Source organism: Chelmon rostratus, chromosome 3 (genome assembly GCF_017976325.1).
Source record: "Chelmon rostratus isolate fCheRos1 chromosome 3, fCheRos1.pri, whole genome shotgun sequence".
Taxonomy (NCBI): Eukaryota; Metazoa; Chordata; class Actinopteri; order Chaetodontiformes; family Chaetodontidae; genus Chelmon; species Chelmon rostratus.
Genome location: NC_055660.1, coordinates 19,553,117 through 19,576,485, shown reverse-complemented (window position 1 = coordinate 19,576,485; position 23,369 = coordinate 19,553,117). Strand labels below are relative to the sequence as shown.

General features: G+C 42.1%; 1 protein-coding gene across 3 annotated transcripts; it reads left to right on the top strand.

Moving 5' to 3' along the window:
- The first annotated feature begins 158 nt into the window (after positions 1-158).
- Positions 159-23,156, top strand: LOC121626522 (phosphoinositide 3-kinase regulatory subunit 6). Of its 3 annotated transcripts, none has more exons than XM_041965092.1 (21): positions 159-225; positions 8,868-8,952; positions 9,095-9,199; positions 9,755-9,846; positions 10,158-10,226; positions 11,472-11,604; positions 12,257-12,326; positions 12,440-12,629; positions 14,253-14,400; positions 15,313-15,399; positions 16,376-16,619; positions 17,392-17,682; positions 18,218-18,317; positions 19,014-19,136; positions 19,928-20,035; positions 20,137-20,239; positions 20,326-20,384; positions 20,662-20,752; positions 20,870-20,931; positions 21,059-21,165; positions 21,276-23,156. In XM_041965092.1, exons 2-21 carry the CDS (start codon positions 8,895-8,897, stop codon positions 21,430-21,432), a joined length of 2,397 nt encoding a protein of 798 aa, XP_041821026.1. In that variant the 5' UTR covers positions 159-225; positions 8,868-8,894; the 3' UTR covers positions 21,433-23,156. The 3 variants fall into 3 exon arrangements, with proteins under 3 accessions (XP_041821026.1, XP_041821035.1, XP_041821042.1); XM_041965101.1 differs by lacking the exon at positions 159-225 and adding an exon at positions 7,925-7,983; XM_041965108.1 differs by lacking the exon at positions 159-225 and adding an exon at positions 7,925-7,993.
- Positions 23,157-23,369: the final 213 nt, after the last annotated feature.

The following is a 23,369-nucleotide window of genomic DNA, read 5'->3' as shown; positions in this document are numbered from 1 at the left end:
GAGGCTTGTGCAAACGATGGAAGACGTGCCGAAATGATGCAGTAGTTTATATAGACAACAGCTCTGATTGGTTGCCAACACTATCGCCTAGTGACAGGCCATTGGTTGGTTTTATCTGAGGGCGTGGTCTGAAGACCTGACTTGCTGTCAGTCAGTTGGCTGACGCTGCGTGTCAGAGAGATGAAACCGTCGGCGAGCAGGGCTGTTAGTTCAACTTAACTGCAGGTCAGTTTTCAAAAAGACAGAAATATTTAATGTTTTAACAACTGCAGACATCTTTACATCTCTACTTTATAGTTTGCTGTCTACGTGCTGGCAGAAAAGTCCATGTCGACGACTATAAATTGTTGCTAGCTGATATTGCGGATGATGAAGTCTACGTTAGACATCTGTAACGTTATGTACGTAGATGTGGATTTAAGTTCGTTGAACAGAAACTTGTCAGTGTTAATTTCATCTAAAGTCGCGTTATATCTACTGTTCTTCCCTTCGGAGTTGGCCTGTTTATCTTTGAGAGGTGTTTTTTGCTGTTCGTCATGACTCGTTGTCTTAATGATGTTTACGTGTTGCATTGATGAGCCGTGTGTCATTGACTGTGCTATGTGGATAATACATGGCGGTGTGGTCCCCTGTACTACACCAGGCTGAAATATTACAATATGTGTCAGTCTCTCGTCTGAAGAGGCTGCACTTTTCCTCCCCGCAACTTTTTTTTTTTTTTTTTGTGAATGGGCTCTTACACGCGCGAGTCAGGCTAAAAAAAACTTCCATCATGCCCTGTGACACGGGAAGACACGAGGGACCGAGGTTTATTTTTCCCTCCTGAGATAATAACAAGGGTTTGATAACAGTGCCTGATCTGATTGAAGCCCTGCCTCTGTTGTGTCTCAAAGCGCAGCTGTATTTCCTCAAGCCTGCTTGTTTTAGATCCGAGCTTCCTGGTGCAACTGCGGGGTTAAGGGGATGCAGGGTGGCTCCAGTCTATGTGTGTGTTTTTGGGTGTGTGTCCCTTTGCAAGCGGTGTTTCTGTTCATGCAATGTGCCAATGGTCATTTAATTTTATGGGCAGCAACCCATAGTGTCGTAGCATTGTCCTTAGCAGTAAGGCGAGCATGAAAGCTTTATTGTTTATGAAAATAAAATGTTGACAAAATAAAGGTGTTGAAGCATTCCACTGTTGCACACAACTCCCAATCAAAAAACATCTCCAATCTAGATTAAAATCAAACTGGTGACTATCAGGTGAGGCATGAGAAAACATTGTCATAGTGGTTTAAAGTATTGAGTATCTGCTGAACGCTGGTAATCCATTCTTGGACATGGTTCTAGGTTCAATGACTTGTAACAAAATAGGACTGTATACTGCAAGTCACAACCAGTTGTCATAATTCTACTACACACGATGAGCAAAATGATAACAGTCATTGTTAAATCTGATGTCCGCTGTAGTGGTAACCTTATCATTAGGCCGTGTGATCACGATGTCAGAATATCTTATGGCCTCACAGTGAATCGCTCACATATCGTTTCTGGGATGATACAAACATCAAGAATGAGATAATGGCCGGCTGTTCAGGTTATGCGTGGACCGGAACAGGTGCACCATGAAAAGCAGGGTAGCAATTAAAACTGCGTTACAGCATCAATGACAAACCTTTTTTTTAATCATAGGTGTAAGACAAATATGAATAGCGATAATGAACTTGCTTCACACGACATAAAACTTGGACACTGTATTTTATCCTTTATTCCTCTTAGTTTACCTGTCGCTGCCATCTTGTCAGTTGTGTGGAACTGGGATAATGACTTTTGGGATACAGGGTGGAGCTTGAGAGGGAATCAGACGAAGCAACAATGCACCATGTCAGCAGGCTATGCCAGGGTGAAGTTTCTGCCAATTAAGAAAACATACCACCCAAAATACGAGGCTCATCCACACTTGGACCTCCAAGAAGCAAAAACAGTCAACATTTGTGGAAATGTGTTAGCCACTGTGCAGTATGAAGGTTAACCATGAACACCCCCTGACAAAATGTACTGCCGTTCCAACGTTTGTCAAAAACTTACCAATATTAAATCTAACCCTGACTTTTCAAAGTTGCCTTTTTTTTTTTTTTTTACTATGTAGTCTTTTGAGTCAGTCTGTGTCCTTTTTAAAACATAGCCTGGAAGGCAGGGTTAGAGTTTGTGGTCTCCTTTGTGTTTTGTTAAAATTAGATGCATGGACTGATGGATGGACATGGCATGACTCATTGTGTCTCTCCATCCCATGAGGGTCACCATCATGAGACTGACCTTTCTTTACAAAGACCTACCAGTCCTCCGCAAAATGTCAGCCACTTAAAAGCAATCTTTGGACCAATGGTTGGAGGGCTATCCCAAAGGCGTTTTGACACTAAAATAATCTCTGTTCTGTTTTTGATCAGTAGATCAAAAAGTGATGCTTGGAAGTCAGCCCGTATGAAGCCAGCTGTGTTTGAGGATCAGACAAGCAGTTCCACTTTATCGCTGCAGAGTTGTGTTCGGCCTTTGCTTGGAATGCTGAATTTGGAGGAGCAGCTTGGCAAACATGAGCTAAAACCCTCAAGCAGATGCTTGATTTGCTGTAGTTTGTGGCCGCGGTTTGAAAGCTGTTTTGTTTTTTTGTTTTTTTATGAACTTGACCAGAAACTCCACTCAGACTTTGCACTTTATTCGTTTTTAATCGGGATGTTTTTGAAGAACAAACCTGAACAGACCTGTGCTGTTGCTGTTGATTATGCCTCAAACACAAAGAGCTGACATGGAAGACTTGTAGTAGTAGTAAACCCTTTTGTTGTCCCTTTTTCCCTCTTGGGTTTGGGAACAGTATTTTACAGCAGTTGGATCAAACTGACAACATCATGTGTGTAAGCTGTGTTGACACAAGCCTCATATGCCTCAGCTGAGGCTTTGACGATGTCAGCTCGGTCAGATGACCTGATTAATCCAAGCTATCACCATGTCACTTGACATGATGCCTTATAAACAGAGCAGAAACCTCTGTACCATTGTTGACAGTCATGCACAAACCCCATACATTGTTTTCAGTTCTCTGTATCAGTCAGGATTTTTGGCAACATTTCGTCGTTGAAGAGCTTTGTAGAGCTAAACATTATGAGTTAATTGATTAGTCACTCTTTAGAAAATGATTCATTAGCTCTTCAAAAAGGTAGTTAATCTTTTAAATCCTTTTTTCAAGCAAAAATGGCTGACATTCTCTAGTTCCAGTTTCTCATTTGCTTCTCAACTGCTTTTGTCATCTCGTGTGATAGTAAATTTAATTTGTTTTACACTGTTAGGCTACTACACTGACAGTAAACATAACAATTTAAGGTGTCACAATATTTTCATACATTTTACAGACTGAACAATGAGTTGAATACTTGAGACATTTTCTGCAGATTAATCTATAATTAAAACAATTGTTAGTTTCATCCTGAGAGCTTTGCTTTGAAACCTCGAGACTGCATTTGTCCCTATTGGCAGAGGTTGCCCTGGAGTGCTGGGCCCTTGTAAGCCCACGCAACTGTTGCATTTTCCCGGAAAACCTGGCCCAACATTTGAAATGACAACCTTTCCCAAAGTTATTACAAAACACTTAATTCCGCATACTGCAGGTCGCAAAGTGCAGACAGCCGCAGACTCTCTTCAGTGTGAGACGCCACCCTTTTGTTTGTCCTGTGAGGAATATGAAAACAGATGGCAACACTTCTTGGCATAGTTGTGTGCCTGTGGGCTCCTTGGAAAGCAGTCTCCATCGTGGCTAAGACTATTTCATGCCAAGGGTGTGCAAGTGTGTGTGTGTGTCCGTCTATTTGCGTTGCAGATCATGTCTATGTGACGCACGTGGTACATCCTGTGCCTGTAGCAGTTGGATCACTTTACACTCAGTGACCTCCTGTGAAAGTTTACCACGATGTTCCTGCATTGCCTCATTATGCTCAGTGTGGAGTGGCTAAATATGGTCTGCTGCGTGGTGAGTCTGGCGGTCCACAGGAATCCTCGCATTTGAGGGCACGCTTTTGACTTTTTCCTCGGTATGTCTGGAAACAGTGTTTGTTTTTCCACACACCCCAGTTGCAGGATATCGAGAATATTTGGTTAGCGAATGTGAAATGTTGCAGACAACTGTGTTTTACTGTGTGACGTTACGGTAAAAGTGACTTACACTTTATGTAAGACTTTCAGCATGTGGCTTAAATACAAGGATTTATACCGGATACTGGAACTTCTTGAACAGCACAACAAAAGAGTAAATGTATAGATATGTAGCTATGCAAGCAAACAACATTTTTTTGAAACAAGCAGAAATTCACAGTCCACGTTTTACCAAGTTTTCTTCACAAACTGACAAGAAGTTGTAAAGCAAAGTAATAAAAAATAACTGCAGTTGACGACTAAATAGCTGAAACCCTACTCTCTGTATAACAGAAGAAGCTTTTTATTCAGTACAAGTTTGCATGAAAAATAAATCATTCATACTCTGCGTTCCCCCGAAGCCCGCTGGTTATCCACAGGCCCTCCGCCTGGGGCCACGGCTGTATCTATGGTAACAAGGCTGGCTTTGTTCATTGTTTTTATCCTCAAAATGAATGGATTTGGAAATATTTCAATCATAAATAACGGTTGTAATCACTATTTGAAAACACTGATGGAAATCTCTGAAGTAGGTGGTCATATTCGCGGGATATATTGTGGGTTCAAGGGTCAAGGAGGCCACAGAAAAGCTACTGTATTTTATTTCTGTTAATATTCAGTGGTGTGGAAGTCTGTTGGAGTTGCACGAGCACTAAAGCGCACACGTCTTATGAATAGTTGATATAAATATGTGCTCAGGTGGGAGCACAGGTATGTGTCTTTTTGCATCTGCATTTGTGTTTCACATTTGTACAAAACGTTTTCACAGGCATATGTCGTCTAATACAACCTAAAGGCCACATCTTCAACTGGCCCTTGATGAACCAGTTGACCCAGTTCTCACCGTCATAGGCACCACAGAAGGGACCATAACCCACACACACACACACACACACACACACACACACACACACTTTCTCGGGAAACCCCTTTGTATCTCTACCTCTTCCTATCTGTCTTCCTCTTTCATGATGGATTTAGCACACTAACACACATCTTCCCCCCCATCCAATCAGACCTGCTACTGGACGTTTTTTTTACAGCAGCTCCTCCAAGCAGAGAATTTCTTTGTGTTTTTTAAGACATTTTTTAATTGTTTGTGCCAGTTTTTTTGACATTATTGTGCACAAAGTTTTCAGGCCCTGAGGAGGAAATAATTCTTAGTCAATGTCGCTAGGCAGGTTTCCACACACACTTTCAGATGTTTGTACTTTTCATTCCCATAATGCACCTTACCCTAACCCAAGCCTAAACCTAATTCTAACCTAACCCTGAAAACCCAATCTTAACACTCAAACAGCCCTTTGAAGGAGAGTGAGCACCTGCCAAAATGTCCTCACTCCCAAGGTCTAACTCTCAAATTGGTTCTTACAAAGGTAGCTGCGCAAGTACACACACACACACACACACACACACACACACACACACACACATACGCATGCTCACACATGCATTCAGCAGTCCAAGAGGACTTCCTTATATTGTCCAGCATGTTGATGCAGGAAATCACTTTGATTGATATCCCCCGTTGCACACTGAATTTGACGTTGTCTATTTTAGTTTGTTTTTTTTGCGTCTTTTGAATGTGTGTGTGTTTTTACGTGTGTGTTTCTCATAGCGTTGAGTTGTCAAAGCATGATTATAATCAAAGATGACAAACTCTCCGTTGGCTATACAGCAAGATGATCTGCTGTTTGACTGATTTATAGGTCAAATGTAACCTCTGAGCTCCTCTTGAGATGGAGAGAGCAGCAGCAGATGTATTTTGCACAGTGTCGTTTTTGTTATCTTCTTTAGAAAAAAAAAATGTGAGGAATTTCATGATGCTGCTTTGGCATAAGCCCGCTAAACAACCTGCACACACAGTTTGCTTCCACACATGAATTTCCCAGGGATGAATTTCCCAGTCAGGAAATTCATGTGCTCTCACTCTGTACTTGTTTTTCAGGTATTGCTTGGTAGGTAAGGAGCAAAGACTCTGCAGGTGCTTTCCTCGCTCTTCCACTTTGTCCAGGTCTAGATGTGAGTGACGATGAGGCCCATGTGTATCATTAGACCCCATGCTATCCTAGGTTGGGGATTTCCAATCAAGCAAACATACAACCCCACCCCCACTGCGGCGCCCAAGCACCACCTCTCTTAAGCGCTAAAAACGCACTTCCACACTTTGCTGTCAGGTCCTTCCTGTTTTCTGAGATGTCTGCAGCGTGTCTGAAAGGAAATAAGTGCTCCTGTTTTCTGTTTGTCCGCATTGTTTGAGACTTCAGCTGACCGCTGCGATGTGTGGCAGCGCCTGCCTGCATAGTGTTTTGTAGCCGAAACTTAGATCAGGAACTGATTCACATTAACTGTAAATAATCAACAGTCATAGGGGAAGTTTGTTGGCATGTGTCCTTGGCACGTGTACTAGCATTTCAGTTTGTGCCGTATTTATTAGTGTATTTAAGGTTAGATTGATCACAGATAAAGAAATGCACAGAAAAGCATGTGGACTTTGAACAAAAGTCAAATAGAATTATGACTCATAGCTCGACATGCAAGCAAGAAGGTATGATGGCGCCGTTTTGATTAAGATGCTTACCTTTTTACAGAAAACTGTCTGCAGACTCTGGTTTTTCCCAAGGTAGTTATTTGGAAAGTTGTGAATGATGCGGTGCATCTATATTTAAACTTTTTAATACTCTGTTTCCTTCTGTCTCACTCTCTTTTAGTGTTTCTTTCTCTCACTGTGTGCGTTTGCGTGTGTATGTGTGTGTGTGTGTGGCTAAATATAGAGTGTCATCTGCCCACTCATTCTTACAGAGAGGAAGTGCTGTGTATGTGGCAGCTCCTACACAGAGTGTAAGTTTGCACCTCTGCGTGGGCAAGAGTCAGTGCACACGAATGCTTTTTGCATGTATGCGTGTGTGCATGCATGGCGAGTCCTGAAATCACTACAGTCCATCTTGTGTCTGTGTTTGTATGCACGTATGAAAATGCTAAAGGAAGGGGGAAAAAAACATCGGTTGAGACATCATGTGCATCTCAGTCGCCAGATAGATGATTGAGGCTGTAAACAGACAGATGAAGACACGGGGGGGAGAGAATGAAAGACCGAAAGAGAGACAAGAGAGTGAATACACCAAGGCAACCGGAAACTTGTGGTCAAACAGGCAGCATTCAGCTGCTGAGGCAGGCTGTGAACTCACCGGTTTTGAAAATACTCCTTTATTTAGAGGGATCAGGGCTAAATCACATCACACAAATTCCTTTCATTGTACACATGCGGCCTGTGGAATGACCTCCAGCACAGTGTGTGTGTGCGAGGGAGAATGAGAGAAATGGACATTGGCAGAGGCAAAATGCTGTGAGTGAAAGTTTCAAAGTGCAGGAGGCCTGTCGTGAGTCAGAAGTCTAAAAGCAGAAACAAATCCAAATATATTGAGCCCTGAGCCGACTAAACACCACTCAAACAGGTTATGACTCTTTGACACATTCCAACACCTGCACATACAAATGCTTTCGCCCCCTTTTTCTTCTCGTCACCTCCCCCTTCAACTCTGCTGACACGCACAAACACACACACACACACACACACACACACACACACACACACACACACAGTGCTTAGTCTCTACCTCGTACTCTCTCACAAGAGGAAATACATTCAGCAATGAGTTGCTGTTCTCACTTGATTGTGAGTCACTCTCTCTCTCTCTCTCTCTCTCTGTCTCTCTCTCCCCCTCTCTCTCTCCCTCCCTGCGTGTAACGCTCCGTGTTGTTTCAGTACAGAGAGTTTAGCGTGTGGATGTAAAAGACCTGCAGCACAGTTTGGTCTGTACCTGGGTAAGTTTAGGTAATACAATCTCTTCTTTATGCTTTCACTGGTGAATGTTTTATTGCCTCGTATGGTGCTACAGGTGTTTGTCCGCACATTTTGATTTCATTTATTTAGTGGCTAAGAAGTTAACTAAAAAGCTCCAGAAAGGGAAAACATCTGGTTTCAGCCTGTTTGAGAACTGTCTTGTTTCTGCGACTCAGGGTTTGTATAATATTGTGAGGATTTTCTGGTGTTTCTTTTACGCTAACATTATGATCAGCTTCATGAGGTCTCTATTTGAGCAGTCATAGAAGAATGATTTACAGTCAGTATGTCGAGAGCAGAGTACCAATATACCAAAGCATGAAAATGAACAAAAGTCTCATCCACCACTCTGTGTTTACAAGAAGCAGACTGTATGTGTGCTGAAATGCTGCAGGAATTTAAGTTTTTGGTGTTTGTTGTGAAATTTCAGTATGGATTTAGTGTTGTTTAGGTATGAGAGGTCAGTGTGTGTAGGAAGGTGTGTATGTATTTGTGTGTGTGGAGATATTTGTTTGGGTACACTCTAAACACCAAACTTTTAATTTAACCCCTCAGCAGTAACTACACTGGTATAAAAGTGGAGGCTTTATATTTCACACACAAATACAAAAAAAGCAACACATAGAGACGCTTGCAGGTAGAGATGATATTATTGTCAGTCCGCCTATGAACAGAGAGAGTTTTAAATAGTGTCATTGAATGCTTCTTTGTAATTTTACACTCTGCTGTCAGCAAGCAGACAAAAAACAAAAAAGAAAAGTTAGAGGAGTAGAGTAGCAGAGTTATAGACTGTCCACCTACTCAATGTTTGACCTCATACATCACAGAACATGTCTGACACCTTCTGTTTTCTTTCCTATTATAGTTGATGTATCCACAATGCATGTGAGACATGACCAACAGGGCCCCCTGGGATAGCTCGAGCAGTATGTGCAGCATGGACCCAACAGGTACACTATTGAATAAGTAGAATGCATCATAGTTTTGCATCAGAGTGCTGGTTTGTGTTTATTTCAAAAGACACTCATGATTTAAAAGGGAAAACTTTTCATATTCAGTCTTAAACACCCAACGTCTCGACTTTATTGTCAGCCGGCTGCTCCCCAACGGTTCCAGAGCCAGAGCTCTACCGCAGCATCCAAGCTGTGCTACCAAGGGAAACGGACAAGCAGCAGCCTCCAGACTGCTTCAACAAAGGTACAATATGATCTACTACGACACATTGAAATCAAATACAAGTATTAAGACATGTTTTTTTAGCACTAATGTGATTTTATCTGTGTTTGCTGTTGGATCTTACACACATAATGTATGGAATCTTACAGACATCATCTGATTATATTGCAGTGGGTCTTAACTTTATTTTTATGAGAGATTTTCAAAAGGTGGCAAAAAGAGCAACTTTTTAACTCATAATGGTTCAGTGTATCTAAACGTGTGAATCACAAAATGAGTTTCTCTGCTGAAGACTTCATTTGTTTCTGTGTTTTTCTGAATCCAAAACTATTCTGCCCAGTAAACTTTTCCAACCTGAACAGAACTGAACTGTAATGACGCCAGCCCGGGAGTGTTAATCACACTGTGCAATATGTAGCCGTGTCAGCAGTGTGAGGGCAGTCTGGTTGTTAGTCATCAGATGTATTTTGGATTACAGCTGTAATGGAGAAAAGTGTGACACATTTAGCAAGTTTGTGTTAGTCCTGTGGAAATCTTGCATCTGTTAATGGCCTGTGTGTTCATCTGTGTGTGCAGGCATGCTGAGATGGACGCTTCACAAGAAGGTTCAAAACAATCCTGGCAACAGCCTATCTCTGGTGCGGGTGCTGATAAAAGAGCTGGAGAAGGTGCTTCATCTCACCAGTGGCACTGTTGACACTTTGAAACTTCAGTTTTCATAAAGGAATACTTCACTAAAAGCTAAATAATACTGGGCATTATTAGCCAGTTCTTCTTGCAGTTAGTCAACACATTGTTTGGTGTATGAAATTTGATGAAAAAACACATAGAAGCATCAAATCTTTGCATGTAGGAAGCTGGTTGTTTTTAGGTTAATTGACTAATTGTTTCAGCTGTAGTATTAATGTAAAGTCCTCAGTCTGTCATCAGGCGAGTGGAGCCCTGACATAATGTGTGTGTGTGTGTGTTTCCTCTGCAGGCTGAGAGATGGGACTCTCGCAAATGCATCATCCCTCTGCTCCACACACTGATGTATGCCATCATTCAGGTACAATGTTCCTGCCACAACGTTGGACTGTGAAAACGTGCCTCAGACTTGCCTCTTCATGTGTTTTTACACTATACATTTCATTGAATGTATACACATAGGACACGTAATAAATCCATCAGTTTCCAGAGCCATACTGAACAGATCATTGGTGGCATAACAGGTGAAACATCCAAACAGGGGGAAGAAGAGTGTGTTTTTACTTCAGCCGACAAGGAAGTGAACACCTAATAAGAGTGCATGTGGGCCTATGCCCACATAGTTTTTATGCTTCCGTGCTGGCGACAGATGCACGTACCTCCCATTCTCTGGAATGGAAAATTCCCACTTTCTGCATTTCATTCACTGAACATAATGTCTCAGGAAAGCTTTGAGGAATTTTTTTCGCCAAATTTTCCCCAAACTTTCCCTTGGACTCAAAGATGAACTGATTAGATTTTCGTGATCGAAGGTCAAAGGTCACCGTGACCACATAAACACATTTTTGACCATTACTAACTTCATGCACTAATCATGACAAAATTTCACACTGATGTCTCATAGGATAAAAGGATGACATTTGATATCTTAAAGGTCAAAGGTCAAATTCACTCTGACATCATAATGTTGTGCAGGAACACTTTTCTGGCCATTATTCAACACCATAACTCAGGAACAGAAGGGGAGACTGTGACTGTATTTCACATGTGGTCTGATACTGAATTGGTGGCACTAATCTTGAAACTGTGCTGATTATACGGATCTTCTGTGCTGACAGGTTGAAGATGTGCGTGAAGCTTCAGCGTTTTGCAATGTATAGCTTATTTACAGCAACATCCATTTTTGAACAAGCACGTTGGTTCTGATGATATTGAGCTTCAGGTGATTGTTGTTGCACCATGTGATCAAGCTCTCTATCAATCTTTTGTAAAAACTCTAAGTGTGTTTCTACCTGGAAATTATTCACTGGAATTAAACATGTCATTATAGTGAAAACTTCCATTTTGCCAAAGAGAACTCTTAACACCTTTTTTTAAATTCCTTGAAACTCTTCACCACATGTATTAAATGAGTCTGGACAGACATGGATGTAAATTGCAACCTGGTTGGCAGATGCAAACAGCTGCAATGCAGTAATTGTCATAATGTCATAATTACTGTTGACAAGCCATTTGTTTTCTTTACCACGCTTAGTAACAACCCGTGTGTGTGTGTGTGTGTGTGCGTTTGTGTGTGTGTGTGTGCGCACGGTTATTGATATTCCAGACAGCCTACATTCCAGATGAGCTGTACAAGCGGGTTTACGACTTTTGCAAGAGACTCCTGACCTACCCTCATCCCTACTGCACCGTAGGCCTCAGCTACACGCGGCAAATAAAAACTGAACGTTTCATTCCAGGTAACATTCAACTCTCAGCTTCACATGCAGTCGACTTTTCATCTTCTGTCAGGGCTTCAGAACAGCCTGCTCGAGGAGCTCCAGCTGCTAAATCAGTTTCATCTTTAAACACCCTGTTAAAATCTTGAACATACTTACTGTACGCATAACATACAATTTGGATAGGAGCTCAACAAGCAGGAGATGACGACAATGATGATAATATTCATTCATAGGCCTTCTGTTATGATGTTGTGATTGTATGCTGTCATTGCCCACAAAGGGATACAAGCACAAACAGGGGTCAAGCGAAACATGAAACATTACTCACAGTGTTGAGTTATATCTTATATGTGTCTTAACTCAGTTCCAAGGAAGGGTAAAAAAGACAGACCACGCATGCTTTGTAACTGTAATGATCTATTGTTACCTAATGCAGAGAGAAAAATTAAACTAAACCAAACAGCAAAGACAAGACAATAGAGAGGTGGAGAAAACTTGGTTGACTGATACTAGCTTATATGCAGATGAGCAGGCAGTCATCGCTTCATGAAACACCACATTGTGGTCACAGTGATGTTAGATGAACTGCCCATCCACTGAGCACGCTTCAGTTAATCCGTATGAGGAGTTACAGCCACATACTGTCATTAAATGCCACTTTGATCCACAGGTCTAATGTACCAGAGGATGCTCACAGCAGAGCAGAGACTAAAAAATGAGCACTATCCCTTTCAGGAGAGGTAAGTCCTGAATAATGTATCGCACGCCTGAGGGTGCAGTAACTCGCACTGCTGCATGCAGTCAAACCGCCTCACCTGTCCACCATGTCAAGAGTGTCATTTAATCCCTGCAGGGTCTTTGTTCTGGCTGACCCAGAAGTCTTCTCTGGTTCTTTGGGAGAAGTCCTGTTGGGTGATATTGAGGCGTCGGCTTCAGCCTCAGCCGGATATCTGGATTACATGCGCAGTGTGGTCCAACACTCCTTACAGGCTGCTTTAGGAGCAGAGCAGTGCAATGGGCAGAAGCTGGCTCAAGCCCTAAAGGTGAGTGGAACAGCTGTGCTTACTTATTGTTTTCTCTTTTCTGTTCTCTAGTTATTTGTTTTTGCCCTCTCAAGTCTTGTTCTGTTCAGTTGACTGCAGGTTTGCTGGGTCTATCTGGCCCTCTGATAGACTTTCTGTCTGACTCATAAGACTTTGTAAAGTAACGTGAATGTTTCTGCTTGCCTGCCATTTTCTCATTTCTACTCAGATGCTTGCTTGCAATTCACTGTGCTGTGTCTTATTAACTTCATCATCTTCATCGAATGTGACATGACTTTACACCTGAGCCCTAAAAAAAGTTTACCCACAATTAATGTGGGCGGCGGTTATTGCTGTAAGGTTTTAACGGTATTAATTCACAATTCCACAGTATATGGTATTACACAATTATCAGTTACACTGACCCTTGAAAGAATGAAAACAGAAGTGTTTTTTGTTTGGACAAATGCTTTATTATAATTTCACAAAATATTATGTCCACTAATATGGTAGAATTCAATACCATAGAAAAGCAAATGTGTGTCCTTCACTGATACCTCAATATTAACACTTGATCCACCTGATGGGACAAAATGCACCATTTTCTGAGCTACCAAAATCTTCCGAAATCCATTTCTGAATCTGCCCGAGGAAGCAAGTAGACCTTTAAAAGCCTCTTTCAGCTCAGTGACTCGTGTAGCTTCAAGCTGCAAACTTCATTTAGTAGAGAATACACGCTTTCGTTTTTCACCTGCTGTCTCCTAGCTCACCACAGCTGACTGCCAGGTGGTAAATGTGTGAATCTGTGATACAGGGAGGAAAACAGCTAAATATCTCAAAAAAGAAAAGGCAGTGAGAACTGACAATGATCTGTACAACCTGCTGGACATTCAGTGCAACGTGGATGTAGAAATTATGGCTGGGAATTGAGTTTCCTGAACCATTCAGTTTATATAAATTATTATTATTATTATTATTTTGGTGGACAGTTCGGTAAAATGTTAACATTTCATTGCAGGTTTTATTCAGGAAACCATGTGCGTGGTTAGTTTACACTCTACATGTTTTTCTGCTCTTTAGTCCTCTCCGGACTGTGGAATATTCAGATTGAATCTCTTTGTTCGGTCTCGTGCACCACGTCTGTAATTTCAGCAATATTCCATGGTTTTCCCATGTGAATGCAGAGTTGTGCATGCTGACTGTTGTCAATGAGGCGGAAGTGAATGAACTCCGTGTGCAGTGAAAACACGTGCATAATCACTTCATGTAGAGCATGTTGTTAGATTTTAAGTTTTTGCAAGCACTAACCAGAAGGACTCTTAAACCTGAGATTAGCATTAGTAGAATATGATATTTTTAGGTTTTTGGTGGAGCCTGTGCTTTTTTCTTTTCAATTTTTGCTTGAGTATTAAAAATAGAGTCCCTGCCCCATATGTACGTGTCATGTCAAACATCCTGAATGAAGGTCTGCGGTGGAAATGTGTCCTGGCACTGATCCTAAAGTAACACCTCAGCAGGACACACGACTGCAGACGCACAAACGCGTGCTACTGACCCCTCGCCTCTTTGCTATTAATACAGACTCTGTATGTGTTTATCTTCCTGTGTGCATGTCTGTTAACCCACATGTGTGTTTTGCGACAGGACATGGGTCAAGACGTTGAGCCGTACTTTCAGGAAGTGCTGGCGACTCTTGAGCAGAGCGCGGAGGAGGGCAGCAGAGGGGAGGGGCGAGCGCTGAGGGGCCGTCTACAGCAGCTGTACAGCGAGATCGTCGCAGACACAGACTCAGGTAAGCCACTTTGAAAAGGAAATACAGCAAAAGGCCATGCAAGTTTCAAGCACAGCTGCTCTGTCTTAGACATAAATGAAGTTAGTGGTTTAGCTAAGCATCAGTGTAGAAAGGAGAACCACAGAAACCACAGTAACATCTGGTTATTTAACAGACTGGCGCTAAATGGAAAAAACAGCAAGACACAAGACAATGATGCTACTTTGTCAGGAAAAAAAACTTGAAATTCAAAGCTGGGGGGCCTCTCTCACAAAAATGATTACACGTGATTCACATGCAGATCACAAATAGTGGCTGCGTCATGATTGTGGTTTGCAAAAATGGATAAATTGGTGAGTCCTGCAGGGCTCTCACTTACTCATGCATGGGTTGTAGGAGTTGCTGCAGTTGTTTTAATTAGTGAATGAATGGGAGAGGCACTATCTCATGACTGTCTCTACATTTTCTTGAGCTCATGCTCATTCCAAATGAGCTGGTTCCCGGTAAGCCGGTGCAGTGGTGTTCAGCTTACTGTTCAAGCACATATTGTCTGTGATGGACATGTTTGCTCTGTCCACAAGGGCTTGAAACACCGGCTGAGATTATAAATGTGACCTTGCCTCTATGCAGTGGTTTCCTCCACGGCCAAGTCAGCAGAGTCAGTTGTCTGTATTTTTAGAATTTTCCGGATATCTATTTTCATGACATCCACTCTTTTCCACACTTTTATCATGTCAGCATCCCATCACATGAACCTGCTCTTCCCTCATCCCAGCTGGGAGGTTTGAGGGATAGACAGCGGTGTTCGCAGAGAGGAAGTTGAGGGGGCGTTTTGTTTTGAGTGTCATTGTGACAGTTTTGGTCTCTTCCTATCTCTCTTCCCCCTGTGTGTGTGTGTGTGTGTGTGTGTGTGTGTGTGTGTGTCTACTGCAGCGCCATTGTCCAGTGGACCACTGTGTGACTGCCCTCTTCCTAACCCAGAGATGAGCTTCCACCTGTGGACGGAGGACCTGGATATCTGTGAGTGGCTCTGGACACTGAGGGATCTAGAGGAAGTTGTTACCACCAGTCCGCTAAACTGAATTAGACAGAAACTGGAATTATTACCTCAAAACTGAACTGAGTAAAGTGAAGTGAAACCTGAAATAAAGTAAAAATGTACCTTAAAGTACAGTGGGAATCTTCTGGGGATAATTCCTTTATCTCAGGTATGTAGGATCAGGTATTGCTGACACTGCACCAATCAGAAATTAGATACCATTATTTTAATAAGTATCAGTAAATTTGTGTGCATGTATTTATTTAAAGTAGAAGTACGAGGCCATTTCAATGTGCAAACATCTTTTAAAAGATAATTATAACAGCTATCACTGTGTCACAGTGTGAGAATGTCTGAGGGGTCGTTTGTTGCTCATCAGTTGAATGTTGTTTATCAGAAACTGATTTAAACCGAACAAACATGAAGCGAATCAGTGGTCCTGTTGAATTGACTGTGACTGAGACTCTGTGTTTACATTCACAGTGTGATCTTCAATCATCACTGCTGCACATTTGAAGAAAAGCTCTCATAGTTTCATGTGATTTTTCAATGAAGAGGATGTGTCCCGTTCTGCGTTATGTCTTGATGAAGAGTACTGTCTAAAATTACACACTGTTTACTGTAAATACAGTACTGTGAGCAGTGCTGCATTAGCATACATTAAATGCTGAGGAATCACAAGGCAGGCGCTGACCATATGCGTGCACATCTCCACAGAGTTATGAATAGATTCCTCAGATGTGAGTTTAATAAACCTTAACATACTTACCTCGGCTGTTAAGCGATTATTGTCACATTCAGAGCCCGTATCGCTTGAGCTCGCTTTGTCATTCTCATGCTTCAGTTCTGCCTTTAAATAATCTGATTCATAAACGACACAAAAACATATTCCTCATCATCAGTGGCCTCAGGTGCCTCTGAATAACATGTAAGTGATGAATGTTGAAATGTTGACAGGGCGAGAAGTGGCCAAGTGGTTCCGGTCCAGCTCCACGTCGGAGCAGTTCTCCCTCAGCCAGGAGCAGGAGGACTTTGAGCTGGGTGAGTCTCCCGGCGACCTGATGCCGCCTGACATGACTCGCTTCTCAGTCATGTCCGACGACAGCGGCATCGAAAGAGACCTGCCCCCTAGTGCTGATCCCTCCTCAGTGTCATCTGCGGAAACTGCCAGCGTGAGTTCATCATGGGAACAATGCAAAAGGTAAATTTAATACTTTAATACTCTTCCTTGGTCAAAATATGTAGATTATCATCCTCCAATGAGTGTCCTTAAGGTGTAGGTGGACCGCTGAGTCTTGACCTGAGGTGCTGGCTCTCCTGGTCAAGTCAGGACAGCGATGTACATATTTTGGCTCGGGAAGAGAGATGGTTTGACAGGGGAGTGAACGAAGCCATGCATGTCAAGCTGGAAAGACCATCACTGAACAGAGGAGGCGGTCTACGACACCTCTTATCAGCCACTTACACTGCAGCACATGCAGTCCTGAGATCCTTCCCAAGACAGTTTAACAGCCTTTCACACAATGACTCATGTGACCCTAACGACTCACATGATAGCTGGATGGGTCATTTATCTTGCAAGAGGATAAGTACCAGGGACTCCCCACCAGTCAGTCAGAACTGATACGCTCTCATTTGAATCTCTTCAGCTGTCTGCACCAGCTCTGTGCAGACGCATGTTTCAGTGTCTTACGGATGTAATCGCCATATGAACCAGTGTTTATGAGGTCTTGTTCCCTGTGTAGAATGCAATTGACATTGCTGATTGCTGCTGACCACTTAGTAGCCGGAGGTAACGTGTTACATATATTGTAAGAACACTGCTAAAGTCTTATTAGTAACACATTATATGACTTTGTTATTGGAAAAATGTAATATATTACTGTAGCGTTTGTAATGCGATACCTCTACCACAGTTCACTTGTTCTGGTTTAAGACTCCAGGTATGACAGTAAACCTTCTTCTTCTCCCAGTGAGCCAGATCCATCGAAGCTGTCACGGCGCGGATGCATCAAGGTGAAACCATCTGTGAAAAGCAGTATGGTGCTGATGCAGGACACCCTGGAGGACCACGCCAGCCTCACAGGAGGAGGAGGAAATGTAGGGATGGGAGGAAGCCGAGGGGCGACTCTGCAGAGGCGGGCAGGGAGCAGCGCCCTGCAGAACTCCTTCCCCAAGCAGCAGAGACACTTTACTGCCCGGATAGTTGTCATGGGGGATGACAGGGTACTGGGCCGTCTGGCCAAGGCCTACTACTTCTTTAGGTGAGGGACTCACCATGTGACCACATGATGAAGATGCTTTGGCAGCAGATGGAGCTTTATGTGTGAAACTGAGCTGATGACTGATATTACTTTGAGTTGTTTTCTTGCACTTGGTTCCCACTCTTGAATAGATGATATGAGATTTTGAAGCTACTTGCTTAATAATGAGGAAAAAAAAATGTCCTCAAAATGTATGTAAACAATACAGAGTTTTGAAAGAGTGAATATAGAAGCAAATGCATGTATATGTATACTATAAATTGTATAAATGATGGTGGTAGACGTTGTTTTTGTCACAGTAATAGAACCTCAATGTTGTCAATCTTATCCTAATTTCCTTATATGAAGGTTAGCGCTGTCATTTAAGCACTAACAATTTGATTACTTCAGCTGAGCTAGAGAACTATTAACTCACTTCTTCTATTACAAATGTCAGACATTGAAATCCAAAACCTTTTTGCTGGGATTGTCAATCTGCTCAGTCAAGCGTGTGCACACACTGTGTTTCTCACGAATCTTTGGTTTGTCTTTGCAGGAAAAGGGAAGCACGGAGGCTTTTTCTTACAATGAAAGTCAACCTCCAGTTTTACTACATCCCTGTTTGCGGGGCTACAACCCCCATCTCTTCTGTCAAGGTAAGCCTACTTCCTCTTGTCAACACACCACCTGTTACTGTGTAAAAGTCACCTCACTTCTAGAGATAACAAGACAAATGGCGTCTGTTGTTAGAGAAAGTCAGTGTGTCAAAATGCCCATTCACTGATACAGTGATGCTGCATGGCAAAGTGACAAAATGCACTTTACCTAAGAATAATTATCCATTTATAATATTCATATGATAGGAGTCATTAAATAACAGACATGCATAAGATATACAACATAAATTCTACCTATACTTATTTGCTGAGCTGTTCTTCTCTTGCATATTGTTAAATGTCGAGTTTATGAGCATGAAACTCCACAGCTGGTATTCTGTGTAATTATCTCTCACTTTTTTCCTAAGAATCTCTTTTTAGTTATCACTTTAAATCTTATTGTCTAATCACGTCAAGATGACATGATGTCGTTAACACCAAGACTTCCTTTTAAACCGTTCCGGGTATGTTTCCTCATCGCTGATGCACAAAGTGTCCCTCCTATGAGCTGAATCATGCACTCATAATGATTTGCCCTGAAAATGTACAACTCCAGGTACAGAATGCGTAAACTAGAACTAAAAACATCCAGTGACTAGAGAAGGAAAACCATCAGGCTTGTCTTGTATCCTCACTGCTATTGCTTTGCCAAATTTGAGGTATTATTGGTTTATCTTTCATGTTCCTTTTTTCTAGGAAAACCTCCATCAATCCCAGGGGAATCCCTGCGCTCTCGGTTCCTACTTGAGCATGGTGGACCCGTGGTACAACTCTAACATCAAGAGTTTAGGCTGCATGATACCCAAACTGGCTGAGATGGTATGATACAATTCACCACAAATCTAAATTAAAACAGTGTTTTTTCACAGCAGGACTGTGTCACATAAAGTCATTATTTGTGTTTGAGTGACTCGTGTCCGAATCATGTAGACACATGAAAATGTCATCACATTACCACATCCAATGTAGTCAATATGGCGACTGCTCTCTGCATGACTTGAAACAGGAAGTTACATAACATGTTTTACTAGAAGGAAAATGAATATGTTTATTTCACTGGAACCACAACCAGAATGAGATGAACTCAAAGACATGTTGAGGCTGCGCTCACCCCCTAAACTGGAAACTGAATTACCATGAAATGGAAGAAATATGCAAAGGAACTTCTAGAAATAACTGAAGTTGAATGTAATAACATGTAACTTAGCTGTTCAAGTGAAGATTTGTGGCTTGAAGTGACTCGAGAATTATGGAAAAGCTTGTTTTGTTCTAGAAAATGTTGAGTTAACATCTTTCGTTCCTTCATTTTCTCTAAATGCTCAAGTAGATTAAATATCATTTGTAATGCAATGCTTTTCAAGTTACTAAAGGAAAAACATGCATTTTTTGCAGAAAACCTTCGTCACTGTAAATGTAGAGCAGTCTAACCTCTGTTACTGAAGTGACTCTGGGCTGGTTATTGAACACAGGCATATTACAGAGCTTGTTTTATTACGTGACAAGACGTTGACCTTTTGGTGGCTCATTCTGTTCACTTGATGGAGCCAAACTGAGGCTGTGGTTACGTCGTGCAGGCGAGCGGTTAATTTCACATCTTTTATTCTCTCTAGCATAAGACTAACCCAGGGAGGCCAAAAGACCCCTTTGTCTCTGACGTCATTTCCTACTACGTTCGCACCGGCCAGCAGCCTGTCTACTTCACCATCTACTTTGTTAAGGTAGTATGATGTGGTTTCTGTTTCTGAGCGTTAGCGCAGAGTCCAGCTTTATTAATATTCACATTTCACTTGTTTAAAAGAAGTTGCTTGTTTTCCATTAGATCACATTCAACAGCATGACAAAGGAGCCTGTGGATGATGTGTTTCTTACCCACCTACAAGTGGAGTTTCCTGAGTTCAGACACATCTCAGAGTCAATTAGAGGTGAGTTGGGTGCACATGTATGCGTTGATGGCTTTGCGTGTGTGTGTGCTCAACCAAGCGTAACAACATGCCTGCGTCTCAAACAGATAAACAGAAGAAGAGCTCGGAGGTATGCGGAGCTGTTATCTCAATGAATTACAGAAGGGTAAGTTGCTTTTTTAAGAGTCAGTATTGCCTCTTTAGATTCTTGCCATGGGTGTGTTGCTGGAGCCAAACGCCTTATTAATTACCACAAGGATTGCTCAGAAATGCCTGTCTCCCTGCAATCTGAACACAGATTTTGTTGTGTGTGTTCGGGATGCCTCTGTCTAAATGCATAACCTCTGATACTTTTATGCTTTGTGTGTGTGTGTGTGTGTGTGTGTGTGTGTGTGTGTGTGTGTGTGTGTGTGTGTGTGTGTCTATGTGTGTGTGTCATTAAGGTAACATTAAGTGGCCGAGACATTGACAAAGGAATCTCAGTCAGGACATCAGGTGCTCAGATCAACGCCGTTCCCTCTAATGAAGCAGAAGGTTCAGTATTATCTCTAACACACTAAGTATTTCAAAGTTCCAGGACCCTCTGTATGTTTTTTTCATACTTAATGCTTGTATCTTCCCCCCTTTTATTTCTCTGTCTTTGTCTCATAGATCTGAACTGTTTGACTCTGACATTGAATGAACCTCCAACAAAAAATAAAAACAACACTGTGGTAAGTCTAGGCAACATCTGAATTTGCAGAGTGCTCAGGTATCTAGTGACTGTAGTTTATGCTCATAGAATAGAAATGCTTTATACAACAATAAATCCTTTTGTCCTTTTATTTTTTTAATTCTCAGGAGTCAAAGATTCGGAGCAGCAACATTAAGATTCGCACTTTGGAGAGTCGATCTTTCGCTGTTACTCTGGACAGAGATTGTCGCAGGACCTACAGAAATGTGCAGAGGTAAGAGATTCTAGACACAGCTGTGGGGGATGGGATTTTTGTCTGCCAAATCTTTGTTTCTGTGCGAGCCAAGCTGATGGTTGTATTTTGAACATCTTTGTGTGTTGTAGCATCGAGATCTCTCCGTGTCTTGATCCCGGATACTGTGTCCAGAAAACCATGCGGTCCAAATTCAAGTTGGGAGAGGACAAAGACGCTGGACTGAGCAAATACATGAACAAAGGACTTCCTCTGCCAATCAACACATTTGCTGGCATCATCACCTGACCTGATGGAGTAACCCCGCAGAGAAGCTTGAGAATTAAGACCATCCATGCCAAAGTTTTGATGGAGGGAGTGGTTGTTGCTTCAAAAAGTCCAGTCTGACACACGGAAAGACAAGAGGTTTCACCTTTGAGTCATACTGAGCTGCTCCTGAAACCAAAATACTTCACCTCAGTCAGTCAGGACTGACTGCCATGTGTGGAAAGAGACAATGAGTCAAAAATTACTTGAGGCCAAAGGCAATAGTGCTTGTGTGACTTCTGGCAGTCGGATGGAATAACCAGTCTGCGTCTTTTATGTAACAGGAACAAAATGTTTTTACACTGCACAGTACGATTGAACTCCTAACAATGGAACAACTGTACATGCTTTGAGACTGTCAGTAAATACATGCAGATAGGGATAATGCCAAAGGACAACCTGTTACAGCGGGAGACAGGCAGAGGCTGGCAGGGAAAAACAAGTAAGCAAAGGTACAGTATGTACATTCAAGATTTCAGGAAAGCTGACAATTGGATCACTAATCTTATGACATTATCATAAAAGCTTCACAGGCAATGTGGAAAATCTGATTTGAAGGGTCAGTTGTAACAGACACACTACCTTTTTCTGCGTCCTTCACACACACACACACACACACACACACACACACTCCCCTGTTCGGTCAGCTCTGTCAGATAGTTGAAAGATTGGTACGATGACAGCTGACAGTTCACTGTTGCCTTTGTCTTTGCTGATTCATGCAAAAAAAAATTCCTGTGTATTTCCTGCACCTGTTACATAATGAGCAACGATTGATATTAGCCTGGCGTTTGGAAAATGTTCCGGAAAGTTTTTACAACCACACTATGTTCATTGCAGAAGCGAGAGACACATGCAATGTCAGGAATTACTACAGAACAGAAGCGACTTTAGTCTTTTACTGTAATGGACAGACACGTGGATCATGCACAGATCGAGCTACATATAAAGTAGCTTGAGGCTTTGTCCTTGGCGCCACTGTCTACTGTACAGATATGCATGATCACGTGTTGCATACTTGATTGTATGCAAGACAAAAAGTAAAACTTGGTGACACTCAAAAGTGAAACGTGCACACATTGACTGTATCAGCCTTGAGGTGTGAAAATCGCCTCTGACACTGTTATTTGTTACAGTGAGAAATGATAAGCTTCGTCCATTTGCACTAAGGCTGCAGGGGCTTTTTATCGGTTACTTGTGGGAGTGGAGCGACAGTGCAGTGTCACGCATGTTGTAAGACTTACATGTGTAGTTTTGTCTTTACAAGTCATATGATATCCTCAAAGTTATGGAGGGCCAGTCAAGATATAACACAAGTATTAGTTCAGTTGTTATTCATGAGGAAGATGAAAGCATTTTTTTCAGTGCTTCACAACTACATTCTGTGTAATATCCATATTATAGGATTACACACTCAAGAACAGCTCAGCAGCCTATTATTGATGCACTCCCACAAGTATGATCTCAGGCAGTAAAAGTCAGGAACTGGAAGTGATGCGTTATTGGTGCACAGCATAAAATCATGTGAGTGTGTGTGTCTGCTGGCTCGGCAGGGTAAACTCATGAGTTTGAAAGTCATGATAAATTTTGCACATTATATTCATATATATAAAGATGATACCATTGAGCAAAGCATAATTCTGTAAATAAATGATTTTGTTTTGTAAAAACAGCGGTTGTGTTTTATAATAAACGTGGTAACTGTCTGCTTGAATCTCATCGCTTTCTGTCTGAATAAACCACGACTTCACTTTTGAGCTGCATGGAGGAGGAAATGGGCTTTGGTAGCCAGTGGGAGGCTGTAACTGCGCCCAGCGGCCGCCAGATGGCGCCATGCAGTTACTCTGACCAGCTTGAGCGTCGGTTGAGAGTGAGGCACACAGACCGATCACCTGCCAGAGCTGCTGGGGACCGCCGGA